The sequence below is a fragment of the Chiloscyllium plagiosum genome, chromosome 27 (assembly GCF_004010195.1).
Source record: "Chiloscyllium plagiosum isolate BGI_BamShark_2017 chromosome 27, ASM401019v2, whole genome shotgun sequence".
Lineage (NCBI taxonomy): Eukaryota > Metazoa > Chordata > Chondrichthyes > Orectolobiformes > Hemiscylliidae > Chiloscyllium > Chiloscyllium plagiosum.
Window position 1 is genome coordinate 11,982,197 of NC_057736.1, and position 24,922 is coordinate 12,007,118.

The 24,922-nt window shown below is 38.4% G+C and overlaps 1 protein-coding gene across 8 annotated transcripts in view; it reads left to right on the top strand.

Annotated features, from left to right (window-relative positions):
- qkia (QKI, KH domain containing, RNA binding a) overlaps window positions 1-24,922 on the top strand; it is a 109,402-nt gene that overhangs the window by 3,823 nt on the left and 80,657 nt on the right. For all 8 annotated transcript variants that reach the window (XR_006315641.1, XR_006315643.1, XR_006315642.1 and 5 more), the window contains exon 2: window positions 22,427-22,569. Coding sequence is in view for 5 of the 8 variants with exons in the window: in XM_043717412.1 (XP_043573347.1) it covers window positions 22,427-22,569 (143 nt within the window). In the remaining 3 variants the exon portion in view is untranslated. The remainder of the gene's footprint in view (window positions 1-22,426; window positions 22,570-24,922) is intronic.

A 24,922-nucleotide genomic window follows, 5' to 3' on the forward strand; every position in this document is an offset into this window, starting at 1 on the left:
CTTTCCCCCCCCTTTCCCTCCCTTCCCCGACGCCCACCTCCCTTTATTTTTCCCCTCTTATCTCTTTCTGTCTCCATCTTTCTTTTTCTCTCACTGTCCCCCTCCCATCTTTCCCTCCAAGTTATCTTCGAGCCCCCTGTTTGGAGGGGTGGCGGGACGGTTTGTATGAACTGCTCTGCAGAGTTTGCTTGCAACTTTGGGGATTCTTTTTAACATGCGTAGTCGTCTGGAATTTGTCCAGAGGAAGCCGGCTCTCTGCTTTTCCTTACTTTGGGGTGATCAAAGCTACTTTTTTTTTGTAGTTGTCGCTAAACGTTTGTGTCCTCTTTCTTTCTTTCTTTCTCTCAATGTTGGGAAATAGCGAGTTTTGGTTTAACACGCGGCATTGTTTCTCGTAAAAGGCAAAAGGTCACGCATTCGTTTGCTCCCATCCCCTAAAGCCCACACGACACATCGGAAAGTGTGATCTCTGGAAATGTAATTTCAGTTCCGACACTAGGCTGCGCCAAACCATGTAAAACAAGTTTGATTCTTTTGATGGATGCTCAGAAATCGATGAATGGATTTCCTAAAACACCGTTCTTACATTGTAAATGAATTAAATTTATCAACTAAGGCTGTTCGGTTAAAATACTGTGCCATTCTATCTGCTAACATTCCAGAACTTGAGTCAGAGCAGTCTTCCAAAACTGTAATTGCAATTTTGTGTTAAATGGTAATCTATCTCTTGCTATAACTATTGAATTGTTGCTTTTGTATGAATTTAACACGTGCTTTGAATTACTGTTTAGTAATTTGAGAGCATAACAGTAGCCAAATTCAAATCTCTTAATCCAGTAAAACTTCCTGCTGGTCAAGTTTGGTTTTGCTGATCAATGTCAAAGTACTGCTGGTTCCTATTTTTCAAAAAAAAAGAGACCCCCTTCTCCATCTCCCCCCCCCCCCCCCGTTCTAGTTCCTGATTGCAAATCGGCCTACTTGGGATTCGCACTCGCATTTCAGTAGTGTGAAGAGACACATTTACGCTGTTACCATTTTCAAAGGCTTTTTATTTGGTTACTTGTCCATAAGAATTCACTACTTGCAAATGGCATTGTGCCCTCAAACCTTCTGATTTAATCTTTATATCAATTTCTGGTTTGACCCAAACGTGTTGGCTCCAAGACCTAGACCTTTTCTTACAAATGTTACTCCCAAGTTCTTCTGGGGTGTAAATGTTGCTATTCTACTGTTTTTAAATGTACACTGCTCCAAATGTAGTTTGACCAGTTTACTATAAAACTTTAAATTATGGAGATGGCATATGTTCTAGTTTTACACCCTGTTTTATTTTTCTTGTCTCCAAGTATAATTTTAATCTTCTGTAAGTTAACTCAATTAGTCCTTGCAATGCTGTGATTGTGGGGTGCAGTTTTAAAAGTCTAGTCACTTATTTCTGCACTCATAAATTATGCAATTGCTCTAAAATCTGCATTTTTTTGTACTTTGTTTATGTGGATCTGAGACTGTTCTTTGCATGCTAAATGGAAGACGTTTTATTAAGCAGCACCTTCAGTATGTTCCCTAACATTATAGGTCTTTAGTTTTCTTTTCAGCTAACCTGGCTCCTATATTCTAACTCCATTTAATTAGCTTTGAGTCTTGAGAGGTTTTTGGAACTTAAAACAAATTGTTAACAATGCCAAGGTTTGCTGTGAACTGCTTCAGACAAAGTCATGTCACAGTCATTGTGACTGAAAGTATAACTTCAGCAATGTGAAAAGTATAACTTTCAGTCTAACCCTGAAATTTTGAATAAATTAATGCCTTTAGAACCACTAGCACATCTGTGTAGTTACCTGGGTAGAATTTCTTTAAATAAGTGCTGCATAGCAAATGAAAATTTCAGAACGTGCACCTCAAACATTTGGATGGCTTTCTGATTCCATTGCAATTTTTCACTAATTCTCCAAACTTCTAAATTTTACACAAATGTTAGTTAATTTTTGGCAAACTTGCTGGTCATCCTGCTTCAACAGAAGGTAGAATTGGTTATGTTTGGTTCTCCATTTCATGTCCACCCCAGTCATTCTTCCTACACTGCCTTATTTGTTTAAATCATTCATGTTAAATGGGTTTGCTGTATATCTTGCCTATTTACTAAGCATTCTTTAAAAAGCTGGGCAGCAATGTGAAAAAAAAACTATTAGGCAGTAAAATACCTTTAGAAATAGTTATTTTAGAAGAACTTTACAAACAAGTCCAAATATTGTCATGCCAGCAACTGAAAATATTGACAGTATGAACCTTTAGCGGAATTGTGAATGCCCAAAAACGTAAGGGATCTACCTTCCTTGCAATGCTCCCAACTTCCTATCATCATAGACAGTAGCTTTGGTACTATGCAAATTGCATGATCACTGAGCAAATCCAATTTAAGGATAGAAGTAAAGTGATCCTGATTTATCAAATCATTAGTGACTGTGCATTTCTAATTACTTATTGTAAATGTGCCTTCACAACCGAGTTGAATTTGACCAGGTTAAATAGTTGTTGTTCAGGAAAATTTTGTATAACGTACAGGGTCCAAACAAAAACTTTGCAGAATCTGCAAGGCAGATGCTGCCTTTATTTCTTCCTACTGCTGAATGCAGATGGGCTTGGTGTTTGTGTCAAGCTTCCAGAACAAATCAGAATGCTAGAAAATGTCAAGCTGAAAGATGGGTTTATTCATGACATAGATACAACTTGAAACAGTTGTTTTGACTAATTCTTGATCAGCTCTCTGCTTGCTCGCCTTTCTAGTTGTCAGGGGTGCGTTACAGTGTCAGTGTTAGTTGCTCTGAAGCTTGTAATCTTTTTGGTTGAAGGACAAGCCCTTGACCTGATGATTCCTACAGCTGTACTTTGTTTTAAAAGTTGGATAATGCATCACATGTTTGACATCTTGCTTTACTAAAATGGCAGTATAAATGAACAAGGTCATCTAACCTATTTTAACTTGTTCGTCTACATTTGCTTTACTGTCCTCCAAATCTAGTGCACAGCTCTTTTTGAATTCCAGGTTTCTTCTTCAATCTATCTAGAAGTCACTACTATTCTACTGGTAGAATAGGATCAAGTATTTGAACTGTGATCAGCTCACTTCAACTTCAGTTTTCCAGCATTCCTTACCTATACATGTGCTTGACTAGAATTGTGCCGCTGTTTGAATTTTCATGGTGTTGGACAACCTACATGGAAGTGCTTTTGAGCTTTGATTAGGTAACTGTGTTTCAGCTATTGCACTTTGCAAAACCATTTTGCAAACAACTTTTTGAGAGACTTGTTTTTTGAACAGTATAGCACTCCTTTTATCCCATAACCATGAATAATAGGTCTTCTAGAATCTGGCTTCTGACACCAAAGTTCACTTGGTTTTAGAGTTTTTAGGAAGCACATGGTGCTTCCTAAATTACACTTAAGAATTTTCAGTTTTCTTTTTGTCACGGGATGTTAGCATTGCTAGCAAGATCAGCATTTGTTGCCCACGACTAATTGCCCTTGAAATAATGAATGTCAGAATCCTGCATGGGCTGACCAGCTGCCTGTAAATTCTAGCCAATTAGGCTGTTCTTACAAATGATGGTAATAGGGCAAAGATCAGTGAAATAGCCTGGCATTGAACATACAAAGTAGTAGGGATTGTCCAATATAGTGAAATTTCAGCATACTTTCAAGACTGTCCATTTGTTCTTTGTTCATCTGGTTTGATGAACTTGCAAGTATATAACTTTTAAATTTTGTTTTTTGACAATTTATGTGACCTGTCAGATGTTCGTCTGCAAAAGCCTAGATTGCCACTTGCTGAATGAGTTGGTTTCACGTTAATTAGAGTATCAAAGTGCTGTAACTTCAAACTCCCAAGCTCTCTTGGATTAGTGTGTTTTGAACGTGGATGAAGTTTAAGTAAAATGCTGCCAATAGTCAGTCCATCTTAAGTCCGTGTATTTGTTTCTGGAAAAATGTAACATGCTATTACATAGTCTTAATACAAGTAGTGTTCTAGTTTTCACAGGAAATATACAACTTAATTTTTGTAAGTTTCCCTTGTAATAGCTGCTATACGCACTTATGGGAGCATTTTACTCCATACTATCAGGAAGTTATTTCATCAACTTCATTCTTGAAGTTAACTCTTAAGTTGCTAGATTTCTTTGATTTTTGCAATTTGACAGGAATGGAGCTGATCGTGGTTTGTTAATTAAATATTATTGCTGCTAGAATTTACCCACTGAAATTTGATACGATTATCCATTGCCAAGAGAAGCTAGAATGTCATGTTGTGACCCATTTTGTCTGCCTTCTAAACAGGAAGAAAAATTATTATTGATCTTGAAACTTACCCAGTCTTTTGTTGTTTGGAATTGTTGTTAACAGTATTTAGCTTCTGTTTTCCAAAGAAGATAACTAACAGCAACTTTGGAAGCTTGGCTGCAAACTGGACACCGCAAAGTCTGTTGAACCCTGACAGCATTTGATGACAACATTGAAGACTTGACTGCCAGAACTAGTTGCACCTTCAAATCAAGATGTTGTAGCTGTACTAGAACTTTGGCATCTATCCAACAATGATTAAAATGTCCAGCTATGTTCTGCCTACAAAGATCAGGGAAAGTACAACCTGGCCAACTACCTATTCATCAGTCTTAATTCTTAATAAAATGGTGGGAGATGTTGCCTATGGTGCTGTTACTTGCACACCAGTAATCTTTGGTTGTTTTGCTTCTGTCAGGACTATTCAACTCCAGTCCTCATACAGTCTTGGTCCAAACATGGTCAAAACAGCTGAAATTGAGTTGTGTGTGTGAATGCTGTGAACATCAAGAATCATTTGACAAGTACCCTCAAAGAACTCCGGCAAAATGGGAATCCTGATGAAAACTCCCCATTAGTTATGGTTGGTGGAGACAGCCCCAGAACTTTGCCAGAGTTCCTAGGACAAATTCAGATCCAAATATCTTAAGATGCTTCAATGGCCATCCTTTCATCAAGCCCAAAAGGGGGATGCAGTGAACATCCCAATGTTCACCATGTGAGCTCCTCGTTGAAACGATGCATATCCATATGCAGTAAGATCTAGGTAATCAGGTTTCTACTGATGTACCAAGTAGCATTCGTCTCACGTGTTAGGCAACAGACATCTCCAACAAGAGAATTGCTTAATGAATCATTGACTCCCCACTATCAATTTTCTGGAAGGTAGTTTAGTGTTGGCCAGAGTATGAACTGGACCAAGAATACCTGAAGTTGGGAATTCCAAAGGGAGTAACTTGCCTACTGAATTCTTTTTCTCAGAGCCTGTCCACCATCTGCAATGCACAGCTCAGGATTGGGGAAAAATACTCTCCACATCCCTGTGTAAATCACCAATATCAAAATGCTCCATGCCAGCCAGGGCAAAGCAACCTGCTTCATCCCCTCCACCACCTTCAGCAATCACTCTCCATCATTGACACACAGTGGTCATATTACTATCTACAAGGTGCACTTCAGCGCAATTGCCCCATTTTGCAACATCTTCCAAATGTGAGATTTCTCTCTTCTGGAGTCAAAGGATAGCAGTTGTATGGGTACGCCTTCACCTCCAGTTACTCTCTAAGCCTCTCACCATCCTGATTATGGCATTTGTGGCAGTTTCTTCAATGTTGCTGGGTCAAAAGCCTGAAACTTTGTTCTGAAGAGTGTTGTCGGAGTATCAATATTATATTAGTACGCAGCAGTACATCAAGGCAACGCGTCTCCACCATCTTGAATGGGGTTAACCATGGGCAATTATCCCTGGCCTGCCTGATTTCAATGACTCTGTTGAAATATTAATTAAAATAATTCTAGCTCTCGTTATGCTGAATAAATTTAAAATTATGCATTTTCTTCTGATGCTGACTAGCTTTGTTCCAATTTTTATAGGTTCCATCAGTGGATTGTTATTTCTGCTCCCTTTACCCCACCAACATTTAAAGCAACCTGTACAGTTCTTTCCATATCCTGTTTTTAAAGTTAATGTGGTGCACAATGATAACAATATTTGTCACCCTGTATTCAGCAGGAGCAGCTAGGAAATGAAAATAAGTGACTGCACCTTTAAGGCACTGGAGGGAAGAACAAATGACACTAAGTGATTCTGGATTTTATCCTGCTTCGACATTTGAAGCAATCATATAAAATGGACTATTAGAATTAACATTGCCGTAAAGGTTGCTTCTTGTATCTCTTGCCAACAACTAGTAAATTACATAGCCCAGATGGAAGCTCTGAATATCTGCTGATCTTGACACCATTCTTTTGCAGCTAGAGTTTTAAGTGTGTTTCTTTGCAGTAGGTAGATTCTTACTTTGGTTAAGTTTTCAATATCATTGAATTACACTGATTAATATCAGTTAATCAATAATCTTCATTATTCAACTAGTTTTTGTCCAAACATGTATAAATGTGTTTTCTAGAATTGTTGACCAATTTCACTGTCCCCTTTTGGTTTGCTGTGGCTCCATTATCTGCAATTCACTTTTGGTGTTGCTGTCTCAATTCTAGTCAATATGCAGGTACTATACTGCACTCTTTGCTCATTCCTGTGCTCCCTTCTCCATTTTCCCTTCTCTTTTGTTATCTGCTGATGACTCCAAAGTGTTCACAAAAAGGCAGGTTGCTTTGACTGTATTCATTAGAGTTCAGAAGGAGAGGGAAACATATTGAATATTGAAGATTTAAGGCCGTGGCAAGATAGATGTGGAGAGGTTGCTTCCCCTTTTGGGAAACTCTAGGACCAAGAAGCATAATCTCAGGGGGAAAAAAAATTGTCCACTTAAGACTGAAGTGAGGAATTCTATTATCTTGGAGATAGCATTCCACAGATTCATTATATCACAGAAGATTCTTGGCTGGGTTGTTAATGAGGCTGAAGTTGACAAGCCTAATTTAGCTTATTGCTGAAAATCTTCTTGGCTGTTTGAACCTGAATGGAATTCCTTTCTTATCAGTTGACTGTCTTTAAAGTACTGATAAAAGTAGGAATTTTATTTACATAGTTTAACTAGACTAATTATGACCAGATTATCCAACTAATGCAGGATTACATAATATAGACAATTAAATGCAATACACCTTTTTATAGATTAACCATGCTGTAAGAGTTTTTAGACCCTCTTGTTCAAATCTCACTGGCATTTCACCTTCCCTCCTAATATATTTTTAAATGAGTTGCTGTGTTTACATGGCAATTGTGAAATGCCACGTCAAAGAATTGGACTACCAGCTGTGATGCTGTCATCTGGAATTATGATCTTTTAAAAATGATTGATTGCTCTAGTGCTTCTGCTCCCCAATAGGTTTAGCCACCCCACCCCTTATTGCGTCTCCACCCCTTATTGCGTCTCAAGATTGCTTTGTATTAAGGACAATGCCCGCACAAGTTGTATCATCTTGTAGCTAACAAACCAATCAGAACTCTTATTTAATCAAGACCTATAGTCCATTTTCAGGTGAATGGCAAGTAATTGATTTTGAGCATTTGTAACTGCTTTATTTTCCCAACACCAGTAATAGGGGTGGAATGTTCTTTTATAGAGTCAGAGACGTACAGTATGGAAACAGACCCTTCGGTCCAACCTGTCCATGCTGACCAGATATCCCAACCCAATCTAGTCCCACCTGCCAGCACCTGGCCCATCTCCCTCCAAACACTTCTTTTCATATACCCATCCAGATGCCTTTTAAAAGTTGCAATTGTACTAGCCTCCACCGCTTCCTCTGGCAACTCATTCCATACACATACCACCCTCTGTGTGAAAAAGCTGCCCCTCGGGTCTCTTTTATATTTTTCCCCTCTCACCCTAAACCTATGCCTTCTCGGTCTGGACTCTTCCCCACCTCAGGGATAAGATTTTGCCTATTTATCCTATCCATGCCCCTCATAATTTTGTAAACTTCTAAGGTCACCCCTCAGTCACTGATGCTCTGGGAAAAACAGCCTCAGCCTGTTCAGCCTTGGGTATAGCTCAAATCCTCCAATCCTGGCAATGTCTTTGTAAATCTTTTCTGAACCCTTTCAAGTTTTACAACATCTTTCCGATAGGAAGGAGCCAGAATTGCACGCAATAATCCAACAATGGCCTAACCAATGTCCTATACAGCCGCAACATGACCTCCCAACTCCTGTACTCAGTACTCTGAACAATAAAGGAAAGCATACCAAATTCCGCCTTCACTATCCTATCTACCTGCGACTCCACTTTCAAGGAGCTATGGGCCTGCACTCCAAGGTCTCTTTATTCAGCAACACACTCCAGGACCTTACCATTAAGTGCATAAGTCTTGCTAAGGTTTGGCTTTCCCAAAATGCAGCACCTTGTATTTACCTGAACTAAACTCCATCTGCCACTTCTCAGTCCATTAGCCCATCTGATCAGGATCCTGTTGTACTCTCAGGTAACACATTCGCTGTCCACTACTCATCCAAAATGCCCACTTCCTAACAAATGAACAAACCAACAGTGGACAATGGGATCGTCCTGAATTGTGGATCAGAATTCAGCAATGTTGTGCATTTACTTATTGAACTTTTGGCCTTTCTTTGTTACTGTAGGAGATTGTGATACAGACTTTGATCAATATTGAGAGCAATATTGCTACTAGTGGCTTCAATGTAGTTGCTAATTGTAGTACTATCACTGTTTTCGAGCTAGCTATCGTTCCAGAAATGAGATACAAAGCTAGCACATTAATTTTGTGAAGTAAGCAATAAATATAGTAAAGCTTAAGCATCTCAGGATATACTTTGTAATAAACGTTTCCCTGTGCACTAACTGCTTCAGTATTTGTGCAGTTCAGAGGAGCTGGTTAGTGTTTTCTGAATAATTCCTTATTGTATTGCTTAAACATACTGTGAAATTAAATCTGCATATGCAATTTTTTTTGACCCACCAAACAGGAGGACAACTGAGAAAGTGATTGGGTCTACAGTATAAATCAATCATCACAAAATAAGTAATATTTGGAGTGACTTGGGAGAAAAATGAGGTGTTCCACAAATAGATTTAGTGCAAAGTCATTTTTTAAGTTTGTTTTTCAGAATCAGAAAAACAACTGAAATTTTATCTACGCTCCAATAAGTGTTTATGATACAACCCAAGACTTCCCTGCATTTCTACCTAGATCCTTGGTCATTCTGCCACTTGGGTGCATTGGTCTTTCTATTTGTTATATCTGTCTAAAATGTTAGCATTTAGGAATTACTGCTGTTGCATTTTTGTTTTCCCAACCCCTCTCAACAGGTGTATGGTCTAGATAGTATTGCCATGCCTCAGAAATTTGAAGTGCCTAGCCCTAACTGCCCATGCCCTGATTGAAAGGAGCTTATTGCATAAGAGAATCAGAATTCTGGTGTCTCATAATTTCATTGTGCAGGATGTTGAATTATTCCTGAAAGCTGCCAGTTGTAATTATGAGCCCCATTGATCTTTTAGATTGGGATAATAGCCTTATCTGAACAAATTTCTCTACTTGATGTTGACTCCAAAATTGAATAAATATCAATTGACTGGTTTACCATCTTGTAAAGCTTTATAGTTTGGAGAAATAGTCCCCTCTCTCTGCCTCATAAATTGTAAATTGCTTAGATCTAGATATTAATGGTTCAGACCCATTGTACTTTTTATGCCAATAAATCAGATTTTGGAACAAATTATGTTGGCAGAAGAAATTATGACTTGTATTTGGTGTCGTAGGTTCATTATACCACTGGTAATTAGATTTTAAGTCATATTTCTAATTTATTTCCATATGAAGGCTTAACTTTGACTAGCAAAATCACTAAATTTTTAGTGTGGCCATCCTTGGTAGAAAAGTTGCAAACTTGGAAAGTCTCCGGCTTCAGCATTGTTTGATCAGTCATCGTCTGTTGGAGGTGATTATAAAAGAGGATTTATGGAATTGAATTGTATTATCATTCTTGGTTGAAATAGCTCCTGTAAATGAATCTCTTTTTCAGTGAGTAATGTAATTATGTAAGCCCAGTTTGTATGTGGAAAAAGAAATGGAATCTAGAGAATGCAGAGAAGTAAACTTTGTTTTTAAAACAGTTCACATTACAGAACAGGAAGTTTGAGAGGCCTTAGAATATAAAGGTGAATAAATCTCTGGGACCTGATTCGCCAGGATGTTGCTAGGGACAGGCTGAGTAGGCTGGGGCTGTTTTCCCTGAAGCAGTGGAGACTGAGGGCTGACTTTTACACAGGTTTATTAAATCATGAGGGGCATGGATAGGGTTATTAAGGTATTTTCCCTGGGGTGGGGAGCCCAGAATTAAAAGGCATAGATTTAAGGTAGGGACAAAGGTTCCTTTTAAATCTAAGGGGCAACGTTTTTAGAGTGTGCATGTATGGAACGAGCTGTCAGAAGACGTGGTGGAGGCTGGTACAATTACAAGGCATATGAATAGGAATGTTTAGTGATATAGCCAAGTGATGGCAAATGGGACTAGATTCTGGTTGGACTGATGGGTGTGTTTCTGTGCTGTACATCTGTGACTCTAGATAATATATCCCAGAACATTGTGGGAAGTGATGGAAGAAATTGAGACCCCTTGCAGAAATATTTGCATCAGCTAGAACTACAGCTGAGGTACCAATCACTGGAAGAGGGCTAATCTTGTAATGTTTAAGAAAGGTTGTAAGGAGAGAGCAGGGAACTATAGATCTGAGAGTCTCACTTCAGTAGGTAAATTGTTGGAGGTGATTATAAAAGAGGATTTATGGACATTTTAGAGAGGCAAAAATTGATTCGGGGTAGTCAGCATGGTTTTGTACGAGGAAACCTGATTGAGAAAGTTACCAAAAAGGTTACCGATGGCAGGGCAGTAGATATTTATTTGGATTTTAGTAAAACCTTTGACAAGGTTCTGTATGGTACACTAATTAGTAAAATTAAGTCACATGGGGTTGAATGAGCTTGCCAATTAGATACATAGTTGGCTTAATGGTAGGAGACAGTAGTGGTGGAGGATTGCTTTTTGGACAGTGACCGGTGGTATTCTACAGGGTTTGGTTATGGGTCCTTTATTTTTGTCATTTATGCAGTGATTTGAATGAGAATATAGAATGCATGGTTAATAAGTTTTCACACTAAAATTGGCATAAGAGGTTTTCTAAGATTACAAAAGGATTTGGATCAAATGGTTCAATGGGCTGAAAAATAGCCGATGCTATTTTTCTGGATAAATGCATGGTAGTGTGTTTTTGTACAAGGAGGGTTGGACGTATACAGTTAATAGTAGGGCCTTCAGTTCTAGAACTGAGATCTAGGGGTGCAGATACATATTTTTAAAATTGTCACATATGGGCAGGATGGTTAAAAAGGCATTTGACAGGTTTGCTTTCATTGCTCATCCTTTTTGAGTATAGGAGTTAGGGTGTTCGTACATGATATTGATGAGGTCTCTTGTGGGATACGATATCCAGTTCTGGTCACCCAATTATGGGAATGATATTACTAAGCTGAGGAGGGTTGAGAAGAGATTTGAGGATATTGCTGGGTATGGAAAGTTTGATCCATAAAGGCTGGATATGCTGGGACTTTGTTCACTAGATTGTAAGAGATTGAGGCGGCCTGATGCAGTTCATAAAATAATGAGGTGTAGATAGTTGATGGTAGTGGTCTTTTCCCTAGGATGGGGGCATTTCAAGACTGGGGGCTGTATTTTTAAGGTGAGAGGAAAGAGATTTTAAGACAGAACCACCCTATTTAAAAAATGTGCCTTGTGTATGGAATGAACCTCCTGAGGCAGTGGTGGATGTGGGTACAATTACAATCTTAAAGTCATTTGATAGATGAGTAGGAGAGGTTTGGAGGGATATTGGCCAAGAGCAGGCAGGTGGCACTAGTTTAGTTTGGGATTATGTTCAACTTGAACTAAATGACCTGTTTCATGCTGTGTGACTATATATAACTTGTCTAATGGAAAGAAATAGTTAATAGATTATTAACAGCCTGACAGCTTTTTCTTCTTTGCAGTGGTATTGTTACTATCCATGGTCTGATTCTAATTGAGGGTTATCAGTTCAAAATCTGCTAATATCACAATTTTGAAGTTGGTAAATGCTGGAAATACTCTGCAGGTCAGGCAGTGATTAACTGGAGAGAAACTATTAACATGTTGAGTTGATAACTTTTTAATGAGAAGTGCTTCTTGCTCCATTGTCTCTCCTGAATTTGTCATTTTGTTTATTTGATTTCCAGCATCTGCTAACATGACTGTCAAACAATTTATTATCTTGTTTTGACTGAGTGTACTCATCTTAAAAGTTCAATGTTTGAAACTAGTTCTTTTAGCCAAAGTATTGTGGGTTCAGTGTTACATGGTATTTTTTGAAAAGTTGCCTACCTGATGTGAGCCCAAATGAAATCAATTAATATCAGTTGTGACATTGATACTGATTATGAATGTTATGCTTTTAATTGTACTATTTTTGGATAATTGTAATGGAACTAAATGATTAACATGAAGTCTGAAACTTTGGGCTTTGGTCCCTGAAAGGGTATTTGAAAAGTTACAGGGGCCTGGGCTCAAAACCATGATGTCTACTTTTACATGAGTATGTTGGTTTATGCTGGGCCAGCATTCATTACCTGTCCCTGGTTGCCCTTAAGGTGATGGAGAACTGCCTTTGAACAATTGTAGTCCATGTGCTCAAGGTAGAACCAGAATGCCATTGGGATGTGTGGGTGCTGAGTTTCTCAAGAACTTTCCAATTGATATTTATTGATTGTTGGTATTGATCTTCGCATTGTGCATACAAGAAATTAGGACTGTTCTTATTGCAACTAAAGTCTTTGTTTAAATAACTGTACAATAGTGCTTCAGGGAGCTTCGTAATAGGTTATAGTGGAAGTATTGTCTGCTGTGTTCAAAATTTGTTACGCAGGTGCAGATAAATGTTGCACAGATGTGCACATTTCACTTTTAGTAAGAAAGTAAGCCATTTTTTCATAAGTGCATGCATCACTTTTTTTATTGAAGTCTACTTATCTGAAAGGTTGTCTTGCAGCATCTGGTGTGGAGTACTGACTCTAAATGCCATTTAGAAATATAAAGGGAAATCATTTTCACCTAACAGATTTTAGAATCTGTTATGTCGATTGGTACAATGGTTTTTATGCATACTGTAAAGTGTTTTTTCTTCAATTGCTTCCTGGGGAAATGTAGCCTGTGGAAGTAACGAACTGAGTTCTTGCTGCATTTTTTTGCAGTTTTTGGAAGACCAAATATGACTACCCAATTTTACATTGAACTGTTTTATTTAAAAAAAATAGCTTCCTGTTGCTGGATCGTGGTGTTTATAACATGGGAGTGAACCATCAAACCTTGGCTGTTATTTTTCGTAAGGTTTTGCTTCATGGAGCCTAACTAGTTTACTCATGAAAATGTCCAAACTCTCCTCATTAACTACCTAACAAGTTCCTATGGGAGCCCTCTTTGTTCATTGCTAAACTGATTTTTCTCTAACTTGCCATTACTGGGAGAACTTGCCAGTGCTGGGATTCCTGATGCCAGTTCCATCTTTGATCCCCTCCCATACTGTTTGTCAAGCATTGGTAGCCTGCATTTGCCCTTCACTGTGACCATAATTGTACAGCAGCCACATTCTAACAACACTCTTGGCACAAACGTGGCTGATACAACACCCAATCAGTTCGAGCACCAGGTCACATGTCTGATCTGTACTTGGCTACATCACTTCTTAGACCCTCTAATTTCCTGCTACTATTTATCTAATGGCCACTGTAGCGTTCAGCACTTATTATTAAATGTGGGACTATAACATACTGGGAGGATTTATGAAATAGTTGAAAGCATTTACTTTAAAACATCAAGAATGAAAATTGCTCACAGAAGATGTATTTGCCTCTTAGAACATAGTCATATAGCACAGAAATGAGATCCTTTGGTCCAACAAGTCAAGCTGAACATCTCAAAATATACTAGTCCCACCTGCTTGCTCCTGGCCCATATCCCTCCAGACCTTTCCTAATTCATGTATTCCTCCAAATGTCTCTGAAACATTGTATTTGTACCCACATCCTCCACTTTTTCAGGATGCTCATGCCACACACTAACCAGCCTCTGCAATACAAAAAAATTCACATCTTTAAAGCTCTCTCCTCTCGCCTTGAGTGCCCCTGGTCTTGAAATCCACCATCTTGGGAAAAAGTGTATTAATGGTAGCTGTCTATACCTCATAAAATTATGAATTTGTCAGATTACCTCTCAATCTCCTATGTTCCAGTGACACAAGTCCTAGCCTGTCCAGCCTCTCCTTATAACCCAAACCTTCCGTAATTGGCAACATCCTGGTAAATTTCTTCTGACACCTCTTCAGCTTGGTGATATCCTTCCTATAACTGGGCGACCAGACTGGACACAATCCTCCGGATGAGACCTCACCAATGTCCTGTACAACCTCAGTATGACTTCCCAACTTCTATACTCAAAGGACTGAGAAATGAAGGCAAGCGTGCCAAATGCCTTTTTAACTACCCTGTCTATATGTGATGCAAACCTCAAAGAATTATGTGCCTACACCCTTAGGTCCCTCTTTTCAACAACATTACCCAAGGTCCCACCCTGTTTGTTGTACCAAAATGCAATGCCTCACATTTATCCAGATTGAACTCCATCTGCCATTTTCAAGTCTGACCCATTTGATCAAGATCCCTTTGTAATCTTTGAAAACCTTCAATGTCTACAATGCCATCAAATTTGGTGTCATCAGCAAAAGTCCTAACCCTGCCTTCGTGTTCTCATTCAAATTATTTACATGTTGAGTAGGAACAATTTTATGATCAGTGATCACTGCACCAAGGTGTCATCTTCTAGAAACAGATGTAAATTAAGTCCTGTTTATGGTAAGATGTAATGAAAGCTAGTTTCAGTTAATATTACGAAGTGATTAAGTATAGTGATAGGTCCAAAGATTTAAATATGGTTTCCAATGCAAAGACTGGGTGAATGTGGACTATGTGCAATGTGTAGTGTTTAATGGAATATGAAAGGTTTTTCTTTGGAAAAAGTCATTAACATGAATGTGTTTGTATATTTTCAGAAGACAAAAGTCTTTAAATGAGACAGATTGGGTGTCATGAGCTACTGTTTTGTGAATGGACCATATATTTTGCTTTATCTAATTATTGTTTTGAATGTATTAACTAACTTGGCTGCGTGAAACTGCTGTAGGCTGTTTTCTATTTAGATGCTCTAATTTCAATTCTAACTTTAAAAATATCAAAATGAATGTACTGCCTGGGCTCTTGACTTTGTCCACTGAATCTCATTTTAAACATTTTTTTGTGAAATCTCATTTGGTTACTAAGCCCTCAGACTACTAGGAGCACATAGTAACATTGAATACAGAGTTAGGGTTAAAATCTTTAATGTAAGAATAGCAAATAGCTGCTAAATTCTGTTCCTGCATCACTGGAAAGTAAGCATTTTAAGAAATGGGGTTGAAAGTGCGATGTCAAAAATGTTAAGATAATAGAAATATGAAGCTTTAGTAGTAGAGTTAGTGGTTTTTATTCACTTGTGGGACTTGAGCATTGCTGGCTGGTCAGCATTATAGTTCATCACCACCACCTTTAGGGCAAATAGGGATGAGCTGCCTTCTTGAATTGCCATAGTCCTCTTGCTGTGGGTTGACCCACAATACCAGCAGGGAGGGAATTCCAGGAATTTTGACCCTATGACTGAAGGAACAGTGGTATATTTCAAAGTTAGGGTGGTGAGTGGCTTGGAGGGGATCTTGGGAACACCACCAGTGCCCTTGTCCTTCTAGGTGGAAGTGGTTGTGGGTTTGGAAGGTGCTGCCTAAGGGTCTTTGAATTTCTGCAGTGTATCTTGTAGATGGTGTACACTGCTACTGTGGCTAGCTGTAATGTTTAAAGTGACAAAATTGAAGTTCTAATTGGTTGTACTGGTCTTAAGTTAGAAATATTATTTAATATTTATTACATGCTGCATTAGCTGTATTGTGTGGCTTGCTGCCCTGAAATATTAGTTGTCATTAGTTTGGACTAATTTGTATAGTCTGTTCACCTACAAGTTTCAGCAAAGCATACATATTTTTAAAAAAGCAGCGCTTAATCAAATTTTGTAATGGATGCAGCATTATTCATTAACCTCATGAATGCTCAATTTGCACTTTTTAAAAAGAATATTAACTTTAAATGTAGCAATATTTTTCATTATACTGCAGTAATCAGACCCAGTCTTAGTCATCAGTACTCCATGTTGTAGTCTTGGTCCAGGTTGTGCGTGCTTATCCTCATTCAGATTATAACATGATAGTGGAGGCATTTGGTGGCCATGGTATAAAAATACACAGTGTACTATTGTGTTAGTACACAAACAGTATCTGAGAGAAGAGTTACCATTACTGGAATTAGCAAAAATTAGATGTAATTTGAACAAGGGGAAGGTGTGAGAAATAAAAAAAAGACTGGTAGAGTAGATATTGACAGTCTTGTTCAAGAATGTTGATGGAGCAGGAAAAGAAACCGATGTGGCTAGAGCAGGTGTGCTCTGAAAGCAAAAATTTAAAAACGTGTAAAGAAAAGGAACAATGAAGGGAGGTGGTGTATGTTTTTTATAGTCTGTTGTTGAACAGAGTCTAGAAGGCTGTGAAGTGCCACATAAAAAGCTTGACAGTAACTGATCTGTTGAACTTTGGCAGGGTGATCAAGGAAATGTGTGGAATTAAAATGGGAGAAACTGAGGACTGGAGATCAGAGTTGAGTGTGTGGAAAAGCACAGCAGGTCAGGCAGCATCCAAGGAGCAGTAGAATTTCGGACATAGGCCCTTCATCAGGAATGTTCCCGATTTAAAGGGCTTATGCCCTAAACGCTGACTCTCCTGCTTCTTGGATGTTGCCTGACCGGCTGTGCTTTTCTAGCACCACACTCTACTGTGGAATTAAAATGACGGTATTTGGGACGATGCTTGCAAGAAGGAAGAAATATTCCTTAAAGCAGTTGTCTAATTTACATTTGGGCTCCCGAGTGCAGAGGATGTCATTCTGAGCCATGGGTTCAGTGTACTCAATTAAAAGAAGTGCACGTGACTAGTTGCTTGTGGAAGAAAATTGAGCCAGAGGTGCTGAGGATGTAAAAAAGCAGGTTTTCTATTTGTGTAGAGAATTAAGATTTCAGAAGCAAATTTAAAAAGATGATTTGGTGTTTCCTGCAGCAGAAGGTAGCACACCAACTTGACATGGCAATGTAGGATAGGCAACCTTTCCTGTGAGACTTCCATCAGATGAAGATAAAAATGCAATTCTCATAAGCAAGCCATTTCTAATCCCCAGTTATACATACGATTTACCATGTGTAATAACCTTTTTCAAATTTTGAAGGACAGAAAAATCTTCAGTACTTTCACTACAAAGGCTGTCTCCTTTCTCTGTATCCAGCAATTTCTACTCGTTTACAAGAATTGCAATGATTAAGTATCTAATCACTTCTATTGAAGCTGCTTTTACATTGATCTTGATTGGGTACTTGTGTTGGTTCTTGACAATAGCATCCTTAGAGCTGGTATCAGAGTCTGACCAATTTTGTGTTAAGATTGTCTCAATGTGTAATCCAAATGTTGGAAATCGGTGACATAAACACTCCTAGACAAGTGCAAATGTATGTGGCGACTGGAAAATTTGGTAGGCAGATGTTCAATTTTTTTTTCTCTCTCCTTGTTCACCTACTGTGTTCTGTGCTGGGATCTAATAATGTATTTGCATTAAAGTTGCTTTCAGAACATCACGTGGTTCCCATTGCATCAAAATTCTCTTTATTCTCCATGGTAGTTACAGAATAATGTAGCAAAGCCTAGTTATAGGGTTTTTGGAACAGTGGATATGTACTTTCCACATGTATATTTGTTTAAGCATTAGTACATCTGGTGTATCCAGTGCTCGCTTTTGCACTTGATTTTTGTTCAGGTATTTCATTTAATTCTGACTAGTATGACATTTTTTAATGTATTCTCCCTTGATTGTGGTAGTTTGCTGATTGTACCTCTGGACTCCCAGATTAATTTATTTGGCCAAGTTTAGTTTCTATTCTTTGTGAAATGTCCTAGGGGATGCAATCCTTTGATTAAAATAGCTTTATATTTGTGTTTACTTAATGAGATTCTTGTGGCTATTCACTTTCTCATTACATTATTGCTTGAAGCAGAGAAACCTGAAAAAGGCTGATGAAGAGAGAATGGTTTTACTTTTGTATTGAAATTGACCAATTTTACCCCTGACCCCCTTTCAGTTACTGGCTTTATGCATGACTTCCCTAAGGCTCGCTATATGCATACTTTGGAATGCAATTAATCTAAATGGAAAAGTGGGGAAGATGAATGCAGTCTTGCTCTTTTTCCTGGTCTGAAGAAACAACTGATAAGCTTTATGACCTTGTTGGTCAATGGTATGCAACATTTAGTTGTGGAAGTTATAGGTGTACATAAGGTTAAATCTTAACACCCATGTGTAATCCTTGAATTCCAGATCTTATTTAATCTGCATATGTCTTGATTTGCTGATGCCAATAAATCTTATATTCTGATTTGAGCTTTAGTTACCACTGAGACTGAAAGGCCTTTTCTATAACCACCCATAGAAACTCAAAAGGCCGGACAGGAGAGTTAGCATCTCCACTGGACAGTAAAAGAGGTTTCTCGTGTCTTTTGGATTCCACCATAATTTTACCTATTTCATGGAAATAACTGTCCTAATGGAAGAGTTAGGCGTGTTTAACCACCAACATTTAGTTGCTAAGTATTTTTGGTAGGTATGGTTGCACAAACGAGCATATGTAGTGATGCTTTTTAAGGGTTATTGCAGTTTTATCTTGGTCCTTTTTTGAGTTCAAATTATGGAAAGGAAAGAAGTTTAGAGTCAGCAGACTACTGTGCTATAGCTAACATTCTGCTGCCAATTAATTTCTTTTTGTGTTCTGATTTCCATCTGAAATGTTTTTCTTTGAAAATGGGGGCAAGAGGCTGAAAGCCCAGAAAGCCGGTAACTTCAATGTTAAGTTGGTTTGATGCTGCGTTATGCAACTAGAAATGGTTTTTGTTTATCTACACCAGGGATCTGGTGTACTACAGCATAACTGAATTTGCTACAATTAAATCCTACTAGTAGATTACAACTCCTTTTACTCCATCTTTTAATTTTCACTTGGGAATGTATTTGTAGATTTGAAGTCTTGATTTTACAGTTGCTTTGATAAATGCAGTCTAGTGCTACTAGCATTGAATTAAACTTGTATCCTATCGTTCACATTCTTTTAGTGCCATTAGTAAGATAAGCACATGCATTTTTTTCCCAAAGGGAGATTGGGATGTCATGCAGACTAGGTTTCACATTCTGTAGATTAGTTTTATTTTAAATGAATGTTAACTGTTTTGCCTTTTTTGATAAGGCTTGACATTATCTTTCAATGCTGCACGTGATGGCTTATTTTGGGAATTATCAAATTGAAGCAGGAGATAATCTTGCTGAAATGGATGTGTTGGGAGCTGTTAACTTTAATGTTTAAGGTTGTAGTTGTAGACATTTTGATCAATTGTGTTCTTCCACAAATGCTGTAGTTATTTTACCTTAACATGGGTTTTGTTTACTGGAAACTTGAGCACATCTCTAATATTGTGGAATAATTCTTTTGAAGTATCAAATATGAAATGATTTAGACTTGAAAGAAATTTTGAAGCCAGGGTTGTGATGGTATAACTGCTAAGCCAAATTTCTTAAAGGCTGCTAGAAATGTAAAGCATCCAAAATTCTAATTCTCGACCAGGTTAGATTGAAATGTAGTATGTTTTAGGTTTGGCTCAGTGAAGAATCCAAATTTGCATTTGTCAATCATGACTTGTTATAAGCAACTTTTGGCAAGGGAAAAATCCATATTTCTATTTTTGAATGAAGTTTCCAACCCACCTACCAACCAAGAGTTTGCATGTATTATTGGAGTTAGCTGGCTTGCTCACACTCTCAAGCATATTTTCAAAGAATTTATAAATTGTGACAATTCCAATGAAGTACAATTGTTTTAGTATGTTGGGTGGCCACTCCTGTTTATCTGCTTAAGGTAAAATGCGAATTTGCCTGGTTAGGAATTATCCTCCAAATGAACCTTTCGCATTTGAGTGGTTTATGTAATGTAGCCAGTTCAAGTTGCCATTTGTGGTCATGGCCATGGTGCTGGGTTAAAGAGCATGGTATTGATGATTCTACTGGTGATGTTATCATAAGTGGCTTTCATTTGTGTGTAGCCATAACAACATGTACCACAGTTACTGTTTTGTGGGCTTGATCCATTCCAAATAGTTTTCATAATTCCATCTTAACATTCTGCATAAAATGCTCCTGAGTTGCGTTTCATGCATAGATGTGACTCTGTTGAGGCTTTTGTAAACTCTAAACTCTTTAATCAATGATTTATAAATGTGGTGATTGGTCAGGTGAGTACTCAGTTCTCTTTATGTTCTAAACATGACTTTGAGTAGACTCTTCAGTTATCAGGCTCACCATCTTGAATAAAGAAAACACTGGACAATCATTTTGAGTATTTAGGCTCTTAAACATTTCTTATCAACGTTTTAAGGCTGATACTATGTATCTGAGGCAACATCCAGTCTTTACAATTGTTTGGTTACCATATGGAATGTGACATTGGCTCCTTCCTATAAAATGGAAATCTACAAAATGACTGCAATTAATTGACTGGGATGCTTGATTTTTGTGATTGACTACACTTTCTTCAAAAGGTACTACTTGAAATCATATCTGGAATGGCCAGAGATTTTGTTGTAGAATATGTTGCTTGACCAGTTAAAGATCTGAAGGGGAATGGATGTGGGAATTACTTTGAATTCCAGTGACTTAGTTCACAGGGATGAACGTCCATCACAGATTAATCCTGGTTATGAACTGGTTTGTTTTCAGAGTGAACAGAAGCATCTAGGGATTCAGATTTGAAAGTTGTCGCAGGTATACAAGGTAATTAAGGTGTTTAATACACTTGCTTTGATTAGTGAAACAATTGAGTATAGGAGTTGGGAAGTCATGTTAAGGTTGTATAGGGTTGGCACAGTGGCTGTTTGGTTAGCACTCCTGTCTTACAGTCCAGGGATCCAGCATCAATTCCAACCTCTGGTGACTGTGGTTATTGCACATTTTCCCGGAGTCTACGTGGGCTTCCTCCCACAATCTAAGGATGTGCAAGTTAAATGGATTGGCCATGTTAAATTGCCCATCGTGTCCAGGCATGTGCATGCTAGCTATATTAATCATGGCGAATGTAGGGTTATAGGGATGGGATAGGCCTGAGTGGAATGCTCTCTGGAATATTGGTGTGTACTCATTGGGCTGAATGGCCTGCCTCCAAAATGTAGGGGTGGTATGAAATAGAGGATGTTGGTGAGGCCACTTTTAGAGTACAGTGCAGTTCTGGTCACCCTGATTCGGAAGGATGTTGTTTAATTAGGGGGTTCAGAAAAGATTTTACCAGACGTTACTGGGACTGAAGGCTTAGAGTTAAGAATAGGCTGGGACTTTGTTCATTGGAGAATAAGTTGTGGGGTTACCTTTTTATGGAGGCTTATAAAGTCATGAGGGACATGGCTAAAGTGGAGGGAATTCACAACTAGAGGGCATATATTTAAGGTGAGAGGAGAGATTTAAAGGGACCAGAAGGACAATTTTTTTTCGGAGCGCGGTTCATTCATGGAATGAATTGCCAAAGGAAGTGGTAGATGTAGGTACAGTTGCAGCATTTAAAGATCTTTGGATAAGGAAATGACTACGAAAGGTTTAATGATATGGGCCAAACTGTGGCAAGTGGGACTGGTTTAGATTGGGAAACTTGGTTGGCAAGGGCAACTTGGACCAAAGGGGTCTTTGTGTTGTGACTGACTTTGCTAGTGACAGTTTAGTTTGGTTTTATGTCTGATTTTCATCAACACTGCATTAACTTCCACTGGGTGTTCTAAATTCAACTAAAAATCTCAAATTTGTGCTGTCACATCAAATGTTTCGAAGAGGTGTTGTTCTCTCACTTTATTCAGGTTAGCGTTATTTAAAGTTTTGTCTCCAGTTATTGAACTGTAAGATTGTGGATGTAGCTGCACTGAATGCAAACCATTCCCATCCTGTCACCTGCCTGGAGATTACTTCTGAGAGTGTTAATGAAGCTGTTGGGAGCATCAAATGGGACATGATTTCACCATGCAATATTTTGTCCATAGACACTCTTGCAAGCTAAAATTGGCTTTGTGAAGGCTTGATTTTATTGTCTTTGATACATCAAACTGTTTTTGTTTCTGAGCTTTCTCTTTTGAGTAGTTTAAAATTTGACTTTTTTCTTTTACAGAAATAAGCAGAGTAAGAAAGGACATGTATACTGACACAATGAATGGCCTTGTGGACAAGCTGCCAATGGACCTACCAGAACCCATAGGACCTATTATGCAGTTACAAGAAAAATTATTTGTGCCTGTGAAAGAGTATCCAGATGTAAGTATTCTCTTTTGGCGTTTGTGTGTCAGACACTGTTTTCGAAGAAGCTGTGGAATATTTAACAGGTTTTCTATATACAGAGGAGCGTTGGTGTGGGGGGTGAGGGGGTGCTCATGGGCAATGTGCTGCTGCCTAGTCTCCTGTATGGGGAGTCAACTTAGCAAGTGCTTGCTGTGTCGATCCCATTGAAATGATGGGTGAGGCTGGGGGCTTCAGCAATGCTGCAGGTCCTTCATATACAAGTGTCTGCTCAGAAAGAAGCCTTGAGACACAGGAAGAAAGGCAGGCAGTGTGAGGAAAAAGGATTGAGCCCCAGGGGAGAGGCATTGAATCATTTTAACAATCAATTATCCGGACTAAATACTGCTTGCCCATCTTGTTCAGATAATCAAGGTTCCTCTGTACTCATCTGCCTTCATAAATAGGGCATACTCTGAAACAAGCGTTTATTGAAAACTTTGTATACAGTCTTGTGGAAACAATTTCAAAATTCATGCTGTAAAAATATTTCCATTGATATTTAGATATTGTATGCAGCTTTTGACTCAATGCATTGAAATGAAAAGGCAGCTGGCACAATCTTTTAGATATTTGTAATTAACCTGTTCAGATATGTTATGACACCTCTTGAGCAAGTGGGCATTGAACCCAGACCACCTGCCTCAGGTAGGAATACTACCCCACTGCACCATAAGACCCTTTATTTCTGATCAACTTGTCCAGATGTTTATTACACAATACTGCAGAGGGTGGGACTTGAATCCTGGCTTCCTGTGCTATCACCCCTCTAGGGCCAGCTTTTACTGTACGTTTTTAAAAATTAGATCCATGTATTCCCAATTGCTGTTGGTTTGCCCTTTTCTGGATCATAGGACTAGTAGACTTGTCCTCTGTACCTCTGCTCTGTATATCCCATGTAAAATACTGACTCTTGTCTGTCAGTGATTTGGTTGTAAAACTGCAACCATGTTAGAATGCAGTGAATTGTTGCCTACATGCAGACTGATATCTACAGGGTGAAGGAAAATACCATGAGAATCTGGTGATTAAATAAAGTACAAATGAAAGCAATGAAATGGCTAAAGAAATTATCTTGAATTCAGTACAATATCTGCTGAACTTTCAGTGGCAAAGGAGAAAGGGACTTGTGTGATTCACAGATAATTGGGCCCCATAAATCAGACTCCTGCTTTGTTTTTTTCTTAATCACGTGAGATGTATGTCTACTGACTAGGTCAGCGATTGTGAAAAGATGGTGCATTGCTTTGCATCTGAGTGATTTGTAGTATGTTTTCAGGTGGTAGTTAAAGTTAATGCTCATTTTGGTTGCTGTCACGGGTCAGATGAAGTAAATGTAAACAATTATTTTACTGAAGGATAATGGTGAAACTGTTGAGCTTTTACGGCAATCTGATTTTGTATTTCTATTCCTGAATTGTGTGGTTAATTTGAACGTGTTCCTGGATAATTTGTGCCTCTGCATTGCAGAGAATTTAAATAAACAAAATTTAATTTCACTTCTGAAGGGCATAGTCAATGAAGAGGCCATGATACAGCTAATAATTATACTGAAGAGAGTGATGAAATCTGAGTGTTGATGGTGTACTGTTTTGGAGGTTGAATGGAGGACAAACCCCTGGGATATCCTAAAATCTTGCTTTGTCACTTCACTTGTAGTAAAGGTGCACTAATTTTGAAATGAACTTGTAGATCCATACCTCTTTTGAGATGCCATATGATTGCACAACCTGTGGTAATGTAAAGTTTTCTTTAAAATAGAACTAGTGTCAGCATACAGGCAGTTCTTCTGTAACGTGTGTTTTGTTAATGCAAATTCAATATAACATTAATGAATTGAGGACAGTTTCTAAAGCCCAAGCCTTTAAAGCCTGTATTGGTTATAACGCAATTTCCGGCCCCATTAATTTAAATCGTGCTGCTATTACATGATTTTCTTAACATGGGATTGCAGGAGAACAGAATTAGTGTTATAGCAGAGCTGACTGTAGTTGATAACTTCAGTCATTGTTTCTACTTTTGTTTTCTGTCCCCCTCTCTCGCCTTGTCCCTTTTTTATTCCTTTTTTTCTCTCTTGATGTCATCGCTGGCTAGCTCAGGATTCATTGCCCATCCCAAATTGCCATAGGATAGTTAAGAGTTAACCACATTGCTTTGGGGTCTGGAGTCACAGGACAGATTGGGTAGGAATAACTAGCTTCTTTCCTTGGGTTTAATGAACCAGATGAATGTTTACAACAATTGAGTGGTTACACGATAACCATTAGGCCAGCTTTTTAAATCCAGATTTTTCTTAATTCAAACCTCATCCCCCAAGATGAGATTTGAAACC